The 22694-nt window shown below is 45.7% G+C and overlaps 1 protein-coding gene across 4 annotated transcripts in view; it reads right to left on the bottom strand.

The window, feature by feature from the left end:
- The window catches only part of LOC142575877 (E3 ubiquitin-protein ligase MIB2-like), a 75657-nt gene that overhangs the window by 9960 nt on the left and 43003 nt on the right, over positions 1 to 22694 (bottom strand). For 2 of the 4 annotated variants that reach the window (XM_075685627.1, XM_075685629.1), the window contains 6 exons: positions 21555 to 21717; positions 19550 to 19704; positions 16024 to 16150; positions 6229 to 6450; positions 2448 to 2605; positions 1225 to 1430 (listed from right to left, as the gene is read on the bottom strand). In XM_075685627.1, the coding sequence (XP_075541742.1) occupies positions 1225 to 1430; positions 2448 to 2605; positions 6229 to 6450; positions 16024 to 16150; positions 19550 to 19704; positions 21555 to 21717 (1031 nt within the window). The remainder of the gene's footprint in view (positions 1 to 1224; positions 1431 to 2447; positions 2606 to 6228; positions 6451 to 16023; positions 16151 to 19549; positions 19705 to 21554; positions 21718 to 22694) is intronic. The other 2 variants (XM_075685628.1, XM_075685630.1) reach the window with 2 other exon arrangements.

Raw genomic sequence — 22694 nt, forward strand, 5'->3', positions numbered from 1 at the left:
TAAAAACGAGGTCAATGAACGTATTCAGATAGAAGCGTATTCAGATCGTCTAAGCGGCAAAGTGTAAAATTTCAATATGTTTGAATCATTAAGATGCGAAATCTGCAGGGCAATGTTGGTAGGTATGCTTCATGATAGATAACATTATTAGCCACCTGGAGAGTACCTGACACAGGCGCAGGGCTTCATGCTCCAAAAGAACAAGAGGCTTGGTTTTATGAGCAGGACCGCCTGAGAACAATACACATCCGAATTCCAATATTCCGTACATATTGTAAATCCTTAGCTGAGAATCCCTACGTAGTCCACGTTGTTGGTTACTCATTCCGCGGAGTATACCTAAAGCACGTTGGGCTTTAGACGCTACACTTTCTATGGATGGACTCCAGTTGATTTTTCTGTAATAGATGATGCTCAAATGTTTTAGAGACTCAACCTGGGGAATGGGTTCTTGTTTATAACATATAGAAATTGCAATCATATCAGTGAGCGGGAACACTAAGATTGCGCTTTTACTTGCATTTAACGACATGCCGATTGTCTGAAGCCTCACCTCAAGCATACTCATGTATACTCAATTATTGATACAGAACGTAAATGTCACTGTCAGCCGCGAAGAATGCAATGTAGCCTGCCTATACATAAACTTGCACGTCCTGACAGGTGGGGATGGAGCTCATTAATATAATAAATAACATTGCAGACAGGACTGCTTCTTGGGGAGCACCGCGAGTGTACATCACAGTGTTGACATATCCTTGCGATTTATTCTTTGGGTGTGCTTTTTTTAGGTTTTATGTGCTAAAACCACTTTCTCATTCTGAGGCACGCCGTAGTGGAGGACTCCGGAAATTTCGACCACCTGGGGTTCTATAACGTGCACCTAAAGCTAAGTACACGGGTGTTTTCGCATTTCGCCCCCATCGAAATGCGGCCGCCGCGGCCGGGATTCAATCCCGCGACCTCGTGCTCAGCAGCCCAACACCATAGCCACTGAGCAACCACGGCGAGTCTTGGGTGTGCTTGGTGTAACCCCTGCCTTGCTTTGATCTCACGGGAGATTGGCACTGTTCATAAAAATGAAAATGCGCAAGAAAATCGGCGACAGACCAGGCACTTAGGCTGTCAAAATAAATCAGAAACACGCAGGCTTTTTATGTGCTTCAGCATTATATTGTGCTTGGCTACTTTGTAAGTGCCAGCACTTCCATGTAGTACCCTTACCGAGATTAACCTTCTCCTGAACGGGCCCAGCGCATGTCAGGCAGACTTTGCAGCGCATGCAGCACTCGCGACATGCTGTCCGGTGGCCGCATGGCTTGAAGACAACGTTAGCTTCAGATTCCATGCAGATCTTGCACAGTCCGCCACCGAGAGGACTGGCTGAACTTTGCCGCAGTGCCCTTGAAGACTCCAGGGCCAGAAATCGGCTGCGATCAAATGCCATGAGGTTTAACAACCTGCCCGTTGGAGCGCGTTGGGCTTTGAAATACCGTGGCGAAGTGTTGCAGTTGGAGCTAGACATTCTATATGAACTAACATCTATAACAAAATTCGTCATGAGCTTTGTGAGGCACCACGCGCAGGCGACGAAACTGAGCTCAACGTTGTCAGTGTTAAACATTTGATGTGGTTGTTCTGTTGTGGTGCCATTACACATGATAAGCGACATAAGTTTTTTTCTTTCATTGCGTGTCGTACGAACCGAAGTGACAACTCCGACTCGCGCATTCTAGCTACGCCCGTTCTTTCGCACTGGCCAGTTTCCTCAAAAATATATTACCCAAAAATTAAGCATTCTATGAAGACAAAACAAGAGCTCGCACTATACTGCGCGCTTAATTGCTGGCACTCAACGTTCGTAATAGACTATACGCATGAGTTACTTGCTATACGTATAAGCGATGTAGTCGACAGTTTCAACGTAATACCATCTGGTAAGGTAAAATCAAAGAAGGATGCCACTGACCATAGTCAAAACAAAATGTCGTTTTAAGATCCGCATGAATCCATGGTCATTGATCTGAAGCCGAATTGAAAAAAATTTTGCTGTGTGATTTTTGCCATTGGTGGCCTTCGCCTAAGGTATGTCTCCCCAAGCATCATGAGTGGCTGAACTTTCCTCTTACAAACATTTCTAGCATAAGAAGTTTTTGCGAATTAAGACCCTGCTTCTTTACTAATACAACTATGAGTGTCTACCTTGTTTTTTCTTATGCATAAAACATACACAATCCTACCAGCCTTTTTGGAGCCCACGGAACTAGATAATTCAAGAGGTCAAAGACATTGGCTCGGATCCTTACGTAAGGATAAGCACGGATTCGTACAAATCACGAACGTCATTTTGTGTTGACTATGGTCTGTGCCCTGTTGCTTTCTTAACATTGTTATGAGTGCCCACACGTGTTTAGTGTTATCCAGAGAACATACACTATGGTACTAACCTTCTCGAAGCCCAGGCAACGACATGTTCTGAGATGTCAAAGCCGGCAGCCAGCATCAATGGTGTAATTCCTTTGTTGTTCATCATATACACGTCCGCTCCCCTGTTGGCTAGGTAGCAAAGAGGAGCCAAGCGACCATTCGGCAATTCTCGCTCAATCTGCACAGAAAGTGTTAAAATGAGAGTAACCCCCCTCATTCTAATTAATACAAGCAGTCACAAAGCTTATCGCGTAATGTTTCATCGTAGTAAGCAACAATTTTATGCAGTGAAACGACAATGCGAACGCGCATGTAGCTTCACCTGTTTGTCCGGGATTTGTAACAATGTTTGTCCCGATTTGTTCAATTAGACCAAACACTGGGACTGGACATTATGAAGCCTATGTAAAAACACTGATTAAATTGCTCGTACTGTCCTGCATAAGAAGCTATAGAATAAGCAAGACATATTGCAGATACTAAATAACCCAGGGATTCTTGGACACACGTTCCAAATGACCATGGATGGGTTCTGATTCGTACAAGAACCTAAGCGATGAAACCTAGCACAGCTAGGTTTCATCAGGCTAACAAAATTTTTGTTGCTTTGACATCTGTCCGACGCGAGTGAAAAACAGGATTTGCGCGTTCGGCTGGAGTAAACAATCGGACGTGAAGTGTGTCCGTGCGTGCGTGCGCGTGTGTTTTTGCTTTTACAGGTCCCCTCGTCAAACTAAGGTCGCAGTGCCGTCTAATTAAATAATGAAGGAAATCAATCAATATCTGTAAATGCATCACCCCAATCCAGGGTCGACTTGTCAATACAGACGCACCCACCATCGTGGCTTGAGGTCGCAGGATCAAATCCCGGCCACGGCGGCCGCATTTAGATGAGGGCGAAATACCGAAACGCCTTTGTACCATCTATTGGGTGCGTTTTATGGGATTCCGGGTGGTGAAAATTAATCCGGAGTCCTCCACTACGGCGTGCTTGATAATCACATCGTGGTTTTAAAGCGCCCATTCCTGCGGCGAGCGTCGGCGTCGTCCCTCGTGACAGAGCGAGCAAGCACAGCAAAAGGATGAACAACCAAACGTAGAGCGCAGATGAAATACAGCGTTAGCGAAGAGAGCGCGAAGAGGAAAGCGGAGGAGGAGGGTGCAGCGGAACGATGATGCGGAAAGCGGAGGAGCAGGGCATGGAGAAAGCTTGAGAAGGAAGTCGTAGTGCCGCACGAAACGGCCTTTGCGGCGACGATGGCTACGAGATCGCGCTATCGTAGCGCACGTTGTCTGTATGGAAACATCGCTGCATAAGCAGAGGTCTGTCTGTTACGGCTGCTGTGAATCGCACACACACGTCCCCCACGCGCTGGCTCTGGCAATTTCCCAATTACCAAGGCAGTCGCGCCGCACTACGCTACGTGTACAACTTGCTGCACGAGACGGATTGCCCGCGCCACACTCTAAAACAAAATTACACCCTTTATGTCGTATCTTGCCACTCAACAATAAACGTCATCTCTCTTGTCCGCATTTCCTTTCTTTAACGCCACGAGCCCAGTACTTCCCAGTAACGAACGGCACGCGCGTTATCAGCATGACATAGCATTCCCGACAGGAAAGTAGCGGGCGCGGCGTTTTCAAGAAAGGAAACACAAGCAAGGTAGATGACATTGTTGTGTCGCAGATATACACCCCAAAGGGTGTAGCTTTGTCTAAGAGTGCATCCAATAAATCACGAAATGAAAACACGTACACCGCCGCGGTTAGATTTAGCATTTGGGAGTATCGTAATCGTCGGTGAAATTTTTTGCACGTAGAACTCCAGAATTTAACCTTTATTGGAGACACTTCAGAAAAAAGTCAAGGGATCTATAGTATTTTCGACTGGAAACCAGCAGAATCTAAAGTGCGCTGCAAGAGCGTTTTATATCACTTTGGCAGCCCGCTTTAGATTCTGCTGGATTCAGAGGGGCTGTTGCCTTTAACTTGAAAAGCCTACAGAGAACCAGCAATATTACGGTCACGTGGCCCCTCCAATTTCTCTAGGAGCAACTGAATGATCCGCTCGAGCAAGCTTTCTTTGCCTAAAGGTTTTAGTGGGATCCGCGCCGTTGCATTTTTCCCATGCCTAATAAGTGGCTGTGGATATATACTTCGTATATAAATGTGAAATGGTCTTGAAGCATTTTTCAATCTAATCACAGAATATATTCACTCTTAAAGTTTGTCATCCCGCTAGTGGCATGCTGCAATTTTTTTTTTCGAATCCTTCCACTATGAGTGAAGTTACCACACCGATACCCAGCTATCTCTCTCTTTTTGTCTCTGCTAGCCCGCTGGAAGCTACACAGCGGACAAGCCAAAAGGGCAAAGCCCCGGCCAAAAGTTGAGCGTCGCGGTGGCGAAATGGCTCGTCGCGGAACGCAGTGCTGGCAGGAATGCGCTACGCTACGCAAAACGCCGCTGCCATCACGGAGTCCACGCGCAGCAAATGCAAATACGCGCAGTGCAAAGTTGAAATGCCTGTGCCCTCGTTTTGAGATGGCAAACGTATATATTTTTCATGTATTTACTTCAAAATTAGCTATTGTGTATTAGTGAGAATGTGTTCGCGATCACGAAATCAGCCAATAGCGTTGATGGGTCGAGTGCTTTCTAAGACTACATTGCGGATGCGAGAGCAAGCGCCTGTTAGCTGCTTCTGACAAATTCCCTGCTGCATGCGGTGCATTATTATTTGGCTGACATTTTCACAAGGACCTCGTTAAGAGATCGGGAAAGCTTCCTTTTTTTACTTAGGTCAAAAACTGCTTCAAGGCCTGTTTGAGTTATTGTAATTCGTAATAGTGTAGTACTTGCTTCCCTCCCTTTCAATTACTTATCCCCTTCCCCATGCAGAGAATCATGTACGTGGCTATACACACGTCGGGAAGAAATTTAATATGATTTATTAACTGCTAGCGCTTCACGTTCCGGAACAACTTTCCGATTTTGAGGCACGCAATAGTGGTGGTCTCCGGTTTAATTTTGACCACCTGAGCTTCTTTAACGTGCACCTAAATCACCTTCATGTGCACCTAACGTTCACCTAAAGTACAATAGCATTTTTGCATCTCACCCACATCGAAATGCGTCCGTCACGGCTGGGATCGAGCCCACGACCTAGAGCTCAGCAGCGCAACACCAAAATCTCTAAGGTACCGTTGTGGGTAGAAATCCTATTAAAGAGCTCTCTCTCTCTTAAATGTAAAACTTTCACTCTCCTCGTCAAGAGCAATAAGTCTAGGCTACCTTTGACAAGAAGCTTTCTTTAAAAAAAAGCACACGCAAGGAACACCAGAACGGACGCGAAACATCCAAAATGCCTGCTTACAGTTTGTCTTAGGTGGATGGGAAGAACATTTAGGAAAGTCCCTTTAGTCACAACCTAAATCAAGAAGATTGTGTTCCACTACAAGTTCTATATCTTAACCATCAGCATGCCTTCAAATATCTATCGTAAGTCACTTAAGCATGTTTAGCTAAGTTTCAAGTAGTCACTCAGGTACTTTGATGTAAGACACGAAGTTGTGTGTAGTTAACTCGTGGTAGTACTATAATACAGTGGCAACGACGAGTAAAAGGCCAGTGACAACACGAGCTCTTATGTTAGTCTTCAGTGCACTGTTGGTGTTGCCATGAATTTGCGACAACTAGCTCAGTTTTGTGTTGAACCGGCTGCTATTAAATGAGATAAGTTCAGCATGGTCATTCACGATCGAAAGCCATGGTCTCGAAAATCATGACAGCACGAACCGCTGACACGTTAGGAGCATTCGCTGTCCCCGATGTCTGGAGTTTCCTCAGTTGGTGCCGGGCAATGGAGAAGTGAAGCACGGTGTCTCCGTCCTGGTCTTGCCTATTGATGTCAGCCCCGGACTCCACGAGAAGCTCCAGGATATCCCAATGGCCAAAGAACGCTGCCAACATTAGTGGCGTCTCTCCTTTAGAAGCATGGGCATTAATGTCACACTGCCTCTGAAAAACAGGTTCAAAATTTTGTGGGAGCATTGATGATGGCATTAAAATTGCGCAACGCACAGAAAATTGGGGGCGATAATTTTTACGGCCACTACTGTCACTCACTGTCGTGAAAATATTGCTTACATTTTGTACGAGCATTAATTGAACTGCCGCACGTAATGGCAGCAGGGTTATCTACGTTTAGCCCACACTCATGCATAATGTCATCAAGTCGTTGCTATGCGAAGTGTCTCGTCAAAAAGCTGATGCACCTTAACAAGATATTTCTGACTCGCACACAGATCGGCACGTGGCATAGCTATGCGTAGGTAGAGGAAGAATGTAAATCACACGGCAGCATAGCGCCTCGAGAAGTTTCTCAGGGTGCTATACAACTTTGTGTCACACACTTGGGGTTCGCAGCCAGTGCTTAAAGATTTGATCAATGAAAGATAACTAATTAGTTAGTTAAGTGGAAAATAAAGAAGTAGCCTGAGTAACTCCGGTGCGCAAAAATTACACTCGCCGAGCTCACTCGAGCACACATTCACCAAAATCAGGCGCAGGCACGCTCACTCAGCTTCACAAGTTCACTGGGTCGCCCGCACCAGTTACCTGGTGCTCACTTAGGTTCAGAGAATCACTTCCAACAGACTCGCGAAATCAAGCCTTCAGACCTAATGTGTTTCGTGGAATCCTGGAATTAAACATTCACAAACTAAGATGTTCAATATCATTCAGATTCACAGGATCGTGCGTTAATTTCACTAAAAGTCATTATCTTACGCTGCAAGTATTTCCTTGAGTCACAACCGGCGTCACAATCGGAGGTTGAAAGCACGTGTCTCCCGCTAATCCTTTTAACTTGTAGAGGGAAGCCCATCATAAACCAAACCTAATGCAAGTGAAGAACAAGTGTAACATAGAATGTAAGGTGATATTATACAACCGGTCGGCAAAGTAAAATCAGCGCGTTACACTATCGACAACTTCCAGTTCTTCATGGAGCAACTAACGCCAGACGAACGACGTTTCGTGTATTAATGTCGCTTTACAGTTTATGTGGTCTTCCCTTGCTGTGTGTTAAGACTATCTAGGGGCACCTTATGTATACAGGTTGTCCCACATAAATTGAGCCAAAGAGGCATTCCGAATGCGTGTTGAACCGAATGCATAATGTTGGCACTGGCCTAAGAGTTACTGAGGTTGTTTTTCTTATTTTCCCCTTAACTAACAGATTAGTTATGTATAATTAATCAACTTTTTAAGTATTGGTTGCAGACCCCAAGTGTGATATGCAATGTTGTAGAGCACTTTGAGAAACCTCTCAATAAATTGTTTCGAACATGATATATTTCCCGGGGTCCTTTTTCCGCATTCCAAAGAAAGCCTGCGAAATATTAAAAAATGCCACGTGACGGTGCGCTTTGGCACTGTTATTGTGCTGCTCTCAAGCGTGCGATGGATGAACAAGGTCGGCTGCAGCGAGACTGGCCCGCGACAGGTATCTGGGCATGTGGCTCTTATCGCATGACGGTGCAAATGCATGCTACTGGCCGAGCGTTGCCGAGGCGATAAAACATGTAAGGCCACAAAAAAACGATGATGCTACAACTTTAAACCTTAGCTTTTGAATAAAAAAAGATATATCACAAGGGAACAAAACTAACTAATGGTAAAGAAACCTTGGCTGTATTCAAGGAAGATTATGCATGTCTTCATCAGACGATGACTCTTTTGCCACTGGCCCCGTCTGCTCTCCTTCTCACACTTACTGTCTACCAGACTTTCTTTTTTAATGTCGCACCCCGCACACACGCATCGCTTCGTGGTCGCAGTATCGGGTGGCCACGTCTGGCTTCACACTTGTGCACAGTTACCGATACGTCAGTCCATAAGAGAGGACGCCCGCAGGCTGTTCCAGTTTACCGGATGCAGACCATACCTTATGTACCTCGTTTGAACAAATCCCTGCGAACTGCAATATATCCATCGCTCATCAGGCGCCCGTATTCCTGCTTGTTATCCACAGCAACGCTATTTGGCTGTGACCAACGTTGACCAGCAAATATGGCTTACTCCAATGAGAAAAGAGTGGATATGGTTTTGGCTATAGGTGCGGCAAGTGGGCATAGAAGGTGCGCAGTTGAGCTATTTCAACGCTGGAATCTAGGTACGCGTCCGCGCTCAATGACGACTGAGCATGCATATCAAACGCTGAGACAGACTGGGACTTTTACGAAGAAATGACACAAATATTCAATCCTGGGCGAGGACGTGGAGACAGGTATTCTCTCAAAGTTTTCTTCAGACCCACATGCAGGTGTTTGTAAGCGTGGATGCTGAAGCCGGAGTGTCAAAGTCTTCAGTGTGGAGAGTATACTTAAAGGGCCCCTGAAACGGTTCGGACAAATTTTGTAGACGCGTAGGATACAGCTTAAGTGGAACATTCGCACCACAATTTAAGTGAAGCGTTACGTATTAATGGAGCTACAAGCGATTAGAAGCTACTCTCCTCCCTAGCCATGCTTTTCCTCCTCAACTCGCTCGCCGAGCGAGTGGGGCTAAGCTCCGCCTTCACTGGTTTAGCGTCACGATGCGACGTCACATCGTCCACTTCCGGTTGTTTTGGAGCCCGCCCCCGCCCGCGCGAGACCGCTCCGCTAGCCGCTTGGCCGTCGACCCCAAGCGAGAGCTATCGAAGCAGCGTGCGTTGCGAGCATTCTGTCGTAGCGCCGAACGTGTCTTGTATTCCGGTAACCACAGGCAAGCTGGTCATTTCGGCAAATGACTGCAGGCATAAACTCAAGCTGATGAAGGAAGTTTAGCGTAGACTTACGTGAGCGGCCTGATCGGTCTGCGCGGTCGATACACTTGTTGGTGCAGCGCTTAACCAGCCAAACAAAGCGCTAATATTGCTCTAACCAAGTGTAAAACATTTTAAACATTTATAAAAACAACGTGTTACACTCCTGCGAAAAATACACACCAGCAGCAAAGAAGAATACACTTCGTTGCTGCTACTGTGTATGGTTGAGCTCTGTGCCACCAGGTGGCTGCACCGTGCAGACCATTCGCATTTGCCCTTCTGCTCATCTCATGGCTCATCCCGTTACGGCAAAGTCAAGCGGCCAGACTCTGTCCCCTTGCGCTTGCGTTTTCCCTAATACCGGACTCGGGAAACGCTATTGCGTTAGCAATCTTCCGGTGTAAAGTGACGGCCACAAACGCGCAAATCCTGGCGCCGATCGGATAGCGGCAGTCCGATGCGCAGCAGCCAGTTCGCTCGTACGCTGCCTTGCAGAGGGACACGATGTCGCAGCTTGACATATTGCCAGTCGCTACGTTTGCAGTCCACAAGGCAACAAAGTCGAATTATAGTGCTCGCGAAAAGACTGAGACCGACTCTGACCGCGGCGCTCTCTTTAAAATGGAGTACGTTGTAACACAAGCAGACGACACATGCTGTGTGCCGGAAGTGCTTAAGTGTACTGAAAAATTATTCTTGTGCATTCTCTTTATGTTACTTTCTTTTGATAAAAACAAATTAACTAACATTCAAACTATTACGAAGATCATTTGTTTACCATAAAGTTGGAAAAATTATCGATCACGCGCCCTTGTCAGCCAATCGGATAGCTCGCCCCACTGACGTCGTGTGGGTGATTTCAGTCATATGGGTAGGGGCGGCTTAAAATTCCGCCGAGCAGTGCGCTGCGATCGGCAGCGATGTGCATATTTAAAACCTTATACTAAATTACACGCTTTACGCGGAGCACTTATATGTGTCAATTAATGATCAGAAGGACCTACTCTAACGACTCAATACGTTTGTAGAAAATCGTCAAAAGCGTTTCAGGGTCCCTTTAAGGAGAGGCAAGGTTACACTGGAAGCATAGCGCGCAGGAAAACGAACCACAAAGACCAGACAGGACAAGCGCTAACGTTCAACACCTGGTCCTGTCTGGTCTTTGTGGTTCGTTTTTTGCGCGCTATGCTTTCAGTGTAACCATGTTTTACCAACCAGCCCAAGCCTATACTCTTCTAAGGAGAGGCAACTTCACCCGTACAACGTGCAGCTGCACCAGATGTTGGAACCCCGCGATTTACAAAATTGAAAGAACTTTGAAAACTGGATTATAATCAAGACGGAAGAGTATCCAGGCTTTGTCAACAAAATTCTGTAGCCCGATGAAGCTACCTTTTCACATAATACCGAAGTGAACATCCACAAAACTCACTATTGGAGCGACGAAAACCCTCACTGGGTTTTGAAGACACATCACCAGTATGAGTCGTTGGTTAATGTGTGGTGAGGAGTTTACGGTAGCACTATCACTGGCCCCGCATTGTTTGATAACACGCTTACAGGCGAAAGATACGTCAACGACATCCTTGATGAGGCGCTCGAGGATTTTCTTTGCGAAGTTCCATTGACTAGGATCAAGGATATTTAGTATCAGCATGATGGTGCTCCCGCGCACGGTAGCACCAAAGCTTGCAAATGGATGCATGAAGTATTCCCGCAGCAGTGGATTGGACGGCACTGGCCCATTGCTTGGCCCGCACGGTGGCTAGGTTTAACTCCCCTCAATTTCTTTCTCTGGGACTACGTCAAGGATTAAGTATACCGTACACCAACCACAACATCCGACAACCTAAATGAAAAACCAAGACAAGCCTGCGACTCCATCCCAGGTACCATGATCAAGAACGCCTCGAAAAATGTGCCTGTGAGATGCCAAATGAGCATTGCAGAAGATGGTGACCTCTTGGAACACACAAATCATTCCGGCCCTAACGCCGCCTCCCCACCCAACCCCGTTACACTCCATCTGCAGGCTGCCAGCTCTTTCCTATTTCAAGCATCAAAAAATAATGCTATGTTCTTGTTCTCTTTCGTCTCCTTAGACGCTTCATCGCTTCGGCACCGGTCGGCCAGCAGAACGCACTTGCACCGTCATGCGATGAAAGCCGCATGCCCAGATACCAACGCCAGACGTAACGCATTATCGTGGGCCACTCACGCGGCAGCCGACCTTGTTCATCGATCGCACGCTTGAGAGCCGCACAATAACAGTGCGCAATCGCCCCGCGACGTGGAATTTTTTTTTTCATATTTCGCGCGCTGAAGAAAGGATGACGTGAGGTATATTGCGTTAGAAACAAATTGTTCAGAGGTTTTTCAAGGTGCTCTACAACTTTGCCTATCGCACTTGGGGTCAGCAACCAATGCTTGAAATTTCTATTAATTAAACACAACTAATCCGTTAGTTAAGGGGATATAAAAAATAGCCTGAGTAACTCTAGGCCCAGTGCCAACATTATTCATTCGGTTCAACTCGCGTCCCGAGTGCCTTTCATTTTTAAAACTTTGGCTCAAGTTATGTGGGAGACCTTGTATAATGGCTAACATGCTACGAGTGATAAAAATTGTACATAGCGTACCAAAGAATCAAATGGTAGATGACGTGATGCCACACTGAAGCACGAGTTTATTAAAAAGAATCAAATTTAAGCTCGAACACATGTCAGTGAGTAAAAAGTAAAGAAATAAATAAGAAATAAGAAATAAAGTCCAGGTGCATATACACTCTCAGCACATTGACGCAAGAATGCACGTAACGAAATCCACAAAGTGCTGTTATAATGTTATAACAGCCCAATTGAAGCGCCTCCACACGGCGCTAATAGTTTGCCTTTAGTCGCGCTACGCGGGAAACAGTGGCATGAGGCCGCGTGTGAGAATAAAGTCAATTTCGTTCTGTGTTGATGGCTTAGCATATTACTTTGTTCATTCGCAGACCTGACGGCCTACTCTTTTTCCCAGTAGTCACCTACTACCACCGGCCATCTCTACATGTATCAACTGGTGTCGAAGCTGAAAGAAATTTTCACGTGAGTCTTCACTTCCCACCGTTCGACAATGCGTTTACATGCTAAATCGCACCGATATCGAGCCATTCGAGGGAGGAGGAGATGACTAGCGCTGCTACAGGGACCGGCTCGAGAAACATAGTTTGTTGCGAATATTATCGCCGAAGACAAGTGAACATCCTTATTCATAAGCTGCTGTGGGCCGAAAATGATGCTCCGCAATTCGGTCAAGGCCCGACAAGCCAACTGAAAAAACGCTAAACGAGATTTTTTTTTAGTATTGATATGATACAAGGAGATGTCGACGCACCATTTAAGCTCTCAAATGGGCCTAACCTACAACATACAGGGCTCAAGATTACATATGAAATAACGTTCACATACGTTCTTTTAGTTCTTGGAAACCACTACTGCCCGGAGACATCTCTCGCTTTGAAGCGTTTTCGCTTCAACTCGCGCGTTCGTGTGGAAGGAGACTCTGTCAATAATGTCATTGCAGCGCTGAAAGCCTTTCCGAGCACTGCAGCTTCGGTGCTAAACTTGAAAACAGGCTCCGCGACGATATAGTGGGTGGCATAAATTATGCAGACGTCTAAACAAGACTGCAGGAAAAAACGGACGTCACCTTCAAGAACGCCATGCAGATTGCCCTACCGATGGAAGCAGCAAAACAAAGACGCAGAGGAGATCTCACAAGGCGTAGAGTTTCTTACTATAACACATGTTATAGTGAGAAACTCTATGGTACAAGCAAACACTAGCAGCGCCTTTTTGACTCTCCGTATCTCGTCAGGCTCGGGGGACGTCACCTGATACCGCTGCGGGGACTGACACTTTGTATATTAATGCAAGCACGCGAAGAGCATCTGTAGTTATTGTAGAAACGAGGTCACTTGGTTAAAGTACGCAATAAGAAGGGAAAAGACGGCCAAGCCCGAAGCAACAGACCTCTCAACACACGTTCGTTCTCGGCAAGAAGTTCACTGTCCTCGAGCATTCGTCATCGCGTGAGTACCATCCGAGATGAGAACGCCGTTACAACTTCGTCTTCCGAAGTTTTCGACATGTGGCAAGTTGACTACGCCAAACCACCTCCGTCTTTCACCGTCACAATTAACGTTTGCGGCAAGCCGCTGCGCATGGGAGTGTACACGTGGACAAGTGTCTCCGTGATCGCCAAGTCGCGTCTGCTGCAGCTTTTGTCTTCGATTCCTGTGCAGCCGCCGTAAATGTTCTTGCGAAGCTATTCGGGGAACTGAAAAAAGTTCAAAGCAAAGTTGATCTCAGTGTAAAATTTCATGGCAAGCAGGCTGGCCTGCCCTTTTTTCTTACTTGCACGGACAGATCACCCACTATGCTAGGGCGCAACTGAATACGCGAGCTGAGCATCGGCATCTCCGACATTGAAGTGACCTTTCATGCCTTTTCTTACATCAAATGCCTAGTACAAGAGTACACTTATGTGTTAGGCGAAGGTGCGGATAAGTTCCAAGGGTGCTAAAGCTTCACTACATGTTCCTTGAGATGCCCCCCCCCCATGGTTCTTGAAGCCAAACCCACTGTCGTATGCCTTGACAGGTGGAGTCACACAAATTAAAATATTAAAAACAAATTTCATCCCAGTTCCAGCGAAGACAGCAAAGTTGCCAGAACTTAATGTTCCCGTGAGAAAAAAGAATCAGCGCATCAGAATCTGAGGAGATCCTGGCGCCAACATAAACGCAGTATCCACAGTGACAAAAACAGCAACAATTACTCGATTCCAAGGATTGAGTACTTCTGGAAAGTTCTGACTGGAGGTGATAAATTCAAAAAGCTGGACTTGCGAGACTGCCTACCAGCAAGTTGTTCTTCATGAGGCCTCTAGAAAGTACGTGAAGATTTCAACGCATGTGGAGTTGTTTCAATACACCCGCTTATCGTTTGGGGTCTGATTTGCTCTTGTGATATTTCAACATGACATGGAGAACTTCCTCAGCGGAATGCGTCATCTCGCAGTCTACAAGAAGGATATTCTCGTCCCCGGCGCAAACGATGCTGAGCACTTGTAACCTCCGTGCTGTGCTTGACAAAGCTCAAGGACCTGGCTTCAACTGAAACTCGAAAAGTGCCACTTCTTCGTGCCACAGCTTGAATATCTCGGGAAAATCACCTGCAAGGAGAGCCTTTCCCTGAATGTTTACAAGGTTGCTGCCATTCGGCATGCCCTGCGCCACAAAATGTCAAGGAACTCGAAAGTTTCTTGGCACTTGTCAATTTCTATCAGCGTGTTTTGCCCAATTTGTCTGCAATGCTCCGATTGTTGCACTTGCTTCTTTGTAATGGAAAATGGGAGTGGAGACAGAAAACGCGAGATGCATTCACTGCCTGCAAGCACCTGGTGATCTCAGCTCCAGTTCTCGTGCATTTCCAAGCCTGACAGGCCTCTGTGCCTCAGCTGCGACACGCCGTTTTATGGTATAGGTGCAGTTATTGTGTGCAAAGAGGCAGTTGGCCGAGAACGTTATATCGCTTTTCCCTCAAGGAGCTTGTCCAAAACGGAAAAAAGTACAGCAAAAGTGACAAGGAGACACTGGCTTTGGTGTTTGGGGTGGATCTTTTCCATCCGTACTCGTGGTGCATATTGTTTGAAGCACAGTGGACCACAAACCACTTCTTGGACTGTAGCACCAATAAGCCTGTTCTAGTACAAGCTTTGCCTCGAGTGGTCAGAGTCATGGGCTCTAAAGCTCTCCGCTTACAAATACAAACTTCTATACAAGCCTGGTAAAGAACTCGGTCACGCTGATGCTTTTAGTAGGCTGCCGCTGCCCAACGCCACCACCACATTGCCTCGCCCTGCTGAGACCATCATGCTGGAGGAGGCATATCCACGACTCCTTTCACCTGCTGTTGTGGCACGAGCCACAAGGAATGATCCAGGTCTGGGTCATGCTCTGCGTTCTGTTTTGAAAGGAAAAATCCTCCCAGTAGGACTTATGTGGCTCGTTGCGTGATGGTAGTCGAGTGGCACAAAAAACTTCACGTGACCCCACGTGAGAGGGTAACGAACAGCGCGTGCAGCCAGAAGAACAGGCGTTCGTCGCTGACGACACGCGGCGTCGGTTGTAGCGATAGTCGACTGCGCAGCGAAAAAGATGGCGATGAAGAACGTTCGCCCGGGGCCTAGCGGATCGAAACGAGCACGACGTGCGAAGTGGCGAAAGCAAGGCGTTCGAAAAGGAGTGCTGCTTTCCCATGCTGAGAGGATTGAAAAGTAATTGTATTGGGCTCGTGTTACACATTTGTAACACTTATTGGCAACAAGCATGCTGCTCCTTTAGGTAGTTGCATTAAGTGCTCGCATGTGTCGTTAAGGAGGTCAACTTAAAGCACCACACGTGTACTTCACACTGCGGCTCGTTATGCCTTGCCAGAAGTCTGACTCCTTCGATCGTATAACTTAATGCATTACGAAGTGTGCTGCAGGCTTTCGCCTTCAAGTGCTACATGATTGTAACATGTGGCAGAACTTTCTTATACCATGCTCGCAACGTCGTTTGCTGAGCGCGAGAATTTAGGTAGCTCGGAAGTTTTCTTTTTTTCAGTAAAACTTAAAATAGCACTCTGATGTAACTGACAGCGTGTTACGTGTTTCACCACAGTTTAAACCAGCACATACTATGATACAATGCATGCCAATCTAACGACCATAGTATGGAATAGGGTTACCTTCGCCAACAAGGTTTTTGCAACCCGGAGGTGTCCATTATTCGCCGCCAAGTGTAAAGCAGTGAAGCCGTCATTCTTCGCGACGTTCAACAAGTTCGGCCGCTTTGACAGGATTCTCTCCACAATGCTGCAGTGTAAAGACAAACCTTGTCAGAAGTCTGCTTCAAATTAATCCATAATGGTTTGGTTAAAAATACTCCGAACAAAACCGCACCTTAGTTTTGCGTGCAAGCCAGAGTGTACCACTTGGTGTCGCAACACGACTCACTCAGCCTACAGCGGCAGGTCAGAAAAGATGGGCGAAGAATCTTTTCAACAAAAACAATACCAACGCGCCTTATAGTTGTGTGTAGTAATTTCTTCCCTGTTCATGACTTTTCAGCCAAGAGTGCCTTTTTTTATTGGGGCAAGCGCGTGCATACGAGAGGCCTGCCACATTGTGCTGAAAACACCAAGGTTTGGATAAAGGGCCACCTTCTATTCGTTACGAAGAGCGTACATTGCCCTAGTATAATTAGTTTTCTCTATCAGCACGTTTTTTTGCGTAACAGAAGTACCTCTATAGCAAATTCCTCCGGGAATATTGTGTCTATCCAAGACAAAATGCGCCTCATGCAGGTGCAGTGGCTACACAAAAGAAACATAAAAAAAAGATTACACATAATGGAGATCCAAGCCAAGACATAATTTTTTTTTGTTTCGTGGCCCTCTGTAAATCTATCGGCACATTGAGGGATTGGCAGAAGCATAAGATAGGTGCATGTTGCTTGATGATGATGCACCAGCGTACAGTAGTCTCGCTTCTCCAAATTGTGGCTTGTGAATTTTGCTGACACGTCAAGTAAGCTATTAAAGGTTTTAGGGAAGCTCCCTTGAAAAGAATATAGAACTTACCAATACGAAAAGACCCAAGCGAGGAAAAATCAAAAAATAGCTTTCTTTTAAACGAGGTTTTACACACTTCATTTTTCTCATTTGTCTCCGCTTCGTAATAACTCTCCACATTTCGATGCGTTCTACATGTCATTCCCTAATAGGCTCGCTCACAGAATTTCTCACTAAAGGAATAGCTGGCGCTGCTGCCCTACTGTATGTGGGAATGCCAGTCACTTATTATTATGCCAAAACATGTTTTATTCAACCATGAGGCATTGTGACTGGACGTGCAATTAGAGGAAAGTAAGAAGTACTGGCGGGCCACTAAGGCTGGAGGACAGACGGCAAGGTTCGCGCTCACTTGCTGTTCAAGCCTGCTCTTGCTTTTCTGTGCTTGAGCATGCACTGCAGGTGAGTAAACTTCACTGAAAGATGTAATATGGGTGAATTAAAACATTCTACGAAGATTTCATGTACTAGTCCATTATGTGCAGTGTCATACCAACGTTGTAGGTAAAGCCTCGTACGAAACCAGCCAACACAAGCCTTGCACACCAATGTACCGTCATTCCCATGATAGCACCGTGCCAGTTAAGAAACTCCTAAGAAACGCTGGATTTTCCTGTAAATAATATTGTGAGAAACTCTATGGGCTTGGTCATGTGTTTAAGAGACAAACAATCAAGAAATAACGCGGAAGAACTAAGAAAGCTGTCGCCTATTTGCACTGGTTACTATATTCGATACAAAAGGCTAGTCAAAGAATCGAGCTGGCTAAGGTGTATCACTTCCCCGCCGTGCATTTCAAAGTTTTACTCGCCCCATGGACGCACAAGTGAACCGAATATTACTATCCTCACTACTACGCAACCGCCGTTGTGGTCCTGCCAAGGTTTGGGGGTCTGCCTACAAGTTTTTCATTTATTTAAAGCAACTAATATGCAAACAATCAATAGATTAGATACATTGCTCGCGGATAATGATTTCTAAACAAGTGGTTGAACAAATTGCAAAGGTAGGTGGCAAATTAACATTTTATGCACTTAGCCTGCCTAAGGTTCTTGACTTTGACGACAACAAAAAAAAATTGAGGTCTACTTCATTTCTGAACAAACTAGGTGACCACAGTAACTTAGCCTGGTGAGCGCTTCTAGAACAAGTAACAGGTCACTAGCAAGTAGTCAGTGTCTACACGATTGGTCCTGTCACGGCATTTCTTCCTAGATCCCAAGGCCCCTTTCCTTATGCTTCCTCAAGTGGCGTTACCTACCTCGGTCCATTGAATTATGTGCTATTGGTGCAACCGCTTTGTCAGGACATGTCTACGCTGTGTTGTGAAACACTGCTGCTCAACCACACCACTCTCTGTGGCTTACAAATCAGAAATAAGAACTGAATGTATTAGGTTTCTCTAGCTCTCACGTGGTCTGCTCTCACGCGGTGAGCGTGCAAGAGTTGAGAAAGTGGAATACAAGGATTCTCAAGCGTTTGTTTGTTGGTAGACGTGAACTAGCTGTCAAGAGCCCTGAAATCGAAGCTCACACTAGCAAACGAGAACCGAGAGTGTCAGAATCGTCCATACTATACTACACTGCGTCTTTCAGCGTTTTGCAATGGTGCTCAGGCTTTGGCTATTAGAACAGATCCATAACATTCGCATAGCGGGAAATTATTTTACCCCACTGCGTCTAATAAAATTGGGTCTTTTGACGAGTTCGGACGTTTCTCGATATTATTGAGTGCTTCAATCGTTTCAGAGCTGAAACTATTACGAACGAAGAAGACAGCATGCTTGCTGAAATCCCGCCAATCCAAGTCAGTGACATGGTGATCTGCCTGCTGTGTTACCATAAGGTAGACCATGAAGCCCGATATCGACAACCATGAGTGATGTCGATAACGCACGAATATTGCTGCCGAGGTGAGATGAACGGTAGCGAAAATTTACGACACCATACTCCACCTGTTACAAGTATAAAGTAGTCAGAAATAGCTACCGGCATAATCCTAAGCAGGCAAGCCTGGCGTTTCGATGTCTGGTGATGGCATAGTTTCTGTGGAACGGAAAACTGCGAGGTACCTCCACTAAAGCCCCTCTTGCAATAAAAGGCAGCCGTTATCTTCAAGCACGTGTGATTGCTGTACTATATCAGAAAGCCTCTCGACAAACCAAACGGTGAAGCATCAGGCGCAGCCTGTCTTATCTCCAGGGTCCACCAAAAAAACTGACGGGCCCCCATGTGTTCTCAATAGCCTGCCTACAAATAAATTCTCGACACTAAAAACAAATTCCTTCCGCATATTGCACAAAAAGCAAATTAACAAAGAGAGAGAGGTAGAGACTCTACCACGCACAAACTGCCGTCTTGCTCACACCAACCTGATTGCACTACGAAGTGCGCGGAAACAGAAAAAAATATTACGAAAGCTTAGCGAAAGTTTCCATACTTTGGTGCACGGAGCTGCAAAAATCAAAGGACAAAAATTAGACTAACTTGGCCAAATCGCTATCCTTAGCAAAGTGTGCGCCCTGCGCTACTCTGTGAAAGGTTAAGGGCTTCCTCAAGATCTACCAAGTCTTCCAAACAAAAAGCAAAGTCAATGAACATAAAAATGTCGATAAAAGCAATTGAATAAAAAAAGTACTTGCAGGTTATTTCCTTTCAAGCAGGCGTGGTGTAGGGTATTGAAGCCCCGTTGATTCGTGATTGACAAGTCCATCGTGCGAAAGTTAATCAGCAGGCTGGCGATTTCTGCGCTGCCAACGGTGATGGCATCGTGAAGGGCCGTGTCTCCTGCAACGTCCTTAGAGAGTAATTCAAGACCAGATATTAATGTTGCTTTGTATTTCGCAAAGGAACCGACAAGGAAGTTTGATTCAGGCACAGAACTCAAAGTTCTTCTGTTGTAAGTTCTCTTTTCCATTGGGTGGACACCTTCGCTAATTACATGTTCAGCACTAGCATTAGCTGGCATTCGCTCTTGTGAACAGTTCTATTATAAGAGTTTCTTTTTGACCGGAACCTTCTTTGCAACGTAGGCGACGCTTCACTCAACGCCTTGACGTGCAGGCTGAGCAACTTTCTAGCAGAAAACGACATAGACGGCCAAAAATCAGGACATTCACTTGGTTTACAGCGCTGTGTTTTATTTTTCACCATCCCATCGCCACTCGACCACTACCACTCTGCGTGACGCGTAAGACACGCTGACAAAAGTGTCTCACTTTACCACGCGAGATCTGCATACAGGTTTGCGCTCTATTCCCTGCTATATTTTTGCCGCGCCCCTCCCCCGGCATGCGGAGTAAACCAACAACTTCACAGCCTAGCACTGCGTCTCGTCGTTTCTTCAATAACCCGTCTCCTTCCTCTAAAGCAATGCATCCTAAACATCAGTTATTTAAAAAATATTTACTCTCAACCAAAACCTCATCAGCCCAGCTTCCGGCTCTTCCGGAAGAACTGTGAACAGTTGTGCTCAACTGTTCTGGAATATTCCACACTTTCTGAAAAGATGAACACCGACGAACTTTCTCAACTTGCTCCACTTAAAAGAAAATTGTACCTCTCTGCCCTGCAAAAGGTCACGCGAATCACGACAAATATTTCTCGCCATTGGGAAGCCGTGTTGCTCAGTTAGAACTCTGACCTGCTGTTCAAGGTCATCAAGAGAGCTGAAGAAGCCACCCGGGCCGAGGGGGCTCGTGGCCGCCTAATCACAAGGCCACCCACCTTAGTACCTTGTTTTTCAATAAAGCCTCTACTGACTCACTCTATCTTTCTCCAAGAATGTTTTCCCCAGATTTGGAGAAATTTCCTTTACAGAAATGTAAAGATTCTACTGATGGCGTGCCTCTATCCACAGTCAACTCTACCTGGAGGTTGGGTATAAGGGCGGAAGAAGCCTACGAAGATGAATGCGCAGAAGCCAAAAGAAAATGTACCGAATAAAAATAATTTATGTGCATAATTGCGACCAACTTCAACTAGAAAGCAAACTGTTGTGAGCTTTTATTTAAGCGTAAATAAGCATACATGAAGAAAGAAAGATTTTATTTACACAAATGAAAGAGGTCGACCAGAGCTGATGAGCTCTAGTCTGCTAGATTTTGCATTAGGGAAGAGAAAACTTTCCTGCAAAAAAATAACACTTTGAGAAGGTGCCGATGCTTTCTGCAGCCGATTTTAGGGGTAAAAATCGCGATATTCGTGCTAGTCGGGATTCTGCTGATGTGCACAAGCTGCCCGTGTCGATTTCTTACCTACGTTTTTTAACTCCACGAGGAGGGAAAAGTCGGAAACGAGGGCAAGTATGCCATGTTTCATAAGAAATGGCCTAGATGGGTAGTGGAGCATAAAGAGAGACTATTTTCTTCTATACAAATTGTCTCTAGGCTTTCAGACGATAGCTGATGAACATCACACACTTATAGCTTTGGACACACGGTTATCGGCTCGCATTTTATGCCCCGTCAAAGTGTTATTAGCTTGTGGGTTAACGATGAGCTTTGCAAGATAATTAGTAAACGCCTGTTCTGGCCCTCTTTTCCCAAAAGAAAATGTGTTTTCGTGCTACTAAACAGGAAAAACCGAGCTTAGCTTGAGATACAACCACATTTCGACAGTGGCAACACTCTGCCTTTCAATTTGTACCTGCAAATTCACTTTAATGCGACTCCCGTAAGATAGTAGAGTTCGAACGCAGTCCGCGTGCTCCTTTGAAGCAGCGATGTGCAGTGGCGTCCGGTTCTTCTCATTCACTGCGTTTAGGTCCGCTCCTGCGGTGACAAGAAGGCGCATGGCACCGGGCTCGTTCCTGCAAAATGCAGAAATCATTAGTTTTTCTAAACTTGCAACGCGTGACGATTTCCCTTGATGGCATGAAAGCTAGGCAGCCCTGGATTCAAAGCAGATACTGATGTTATAGCGAAAGTCCTCACCTCCGACATTACTGGAGCTCAGTTTCTGGGAAGCCCCCTGTGGCAGAGTGACAAGCGACTGGATGTTGTTATTGGCACCTATGGTATCTAAATAAACCTTCATATGAGGTCATAATAGCGTATTACAGCGCAAATACTGTGAATAGGCCCTTTACCATGTAGGCAATATATGATATTGGTGCATCAGCGAAGATCTTTATCATCCTTAAGATAGAATGCAGCAGAAGTAAGCATTCTATTTCGGGCCACACATTATTCGCGACAGCACGTGTCAGGCGGCTATTACCAGCAAGGTTTTTATGTAACAAATGCTCACTAAGATAACTTCACAATGATAACATCAGCCCACGTGCACTAATTATGAAATTCAAGCCCTTGAGTACTGTAGGAATTCTATCAATAAGATATCGCGGTACTAATCCGAGATCACTGATGTTCGTTCCCGGACTATTTCTCGAAATCGTTTGTAGAAGGAAAAAAGGAGGGTTTTCTGTAAATAATACAGGTGCAGCACCATTTGATTTCCGGTAACATATATTGACGCTCATGTAATCTAATTTTGTTTTTCGTTATTTATCCTGAATAGAGATTTAAAGAACGAGTTACGCATCAGGTACAACAGTAAAGCAGAATTTTTCAAGAACATACGGTCGCGTTAAAAAACCTACTGATGCATTTGACCGCTTCCCTGAATTTTAAAGACTAATAAAGAGAAAAGTTTTGTCGTACGCACCGCAAGTTTGGTTAGCAATAGTTTGACGGGAGCGCACCAGCCTAGCAGAAATTTGTGGCCAATGTATACAGCCACCTGTAATATGAGCTGCAACGCGGCACCTATGTTCAAAAGGGCCGC

The sequence above is a fragment of the Dermacentor variabilis genome, chromosome 3 (assembly GCF_050947875.1).
Source record: "Dermacentor variabilis isolate Ectoservices chromosome 3, ASM5094787v1, whole genome shotgun sequence".
Lineage (NCBI taxonomy): Eukaryota > Metazoa > Arthropoda > Arachnida > Ixodida > Ixodidae > Dermacentor > Dermacentor variabilis.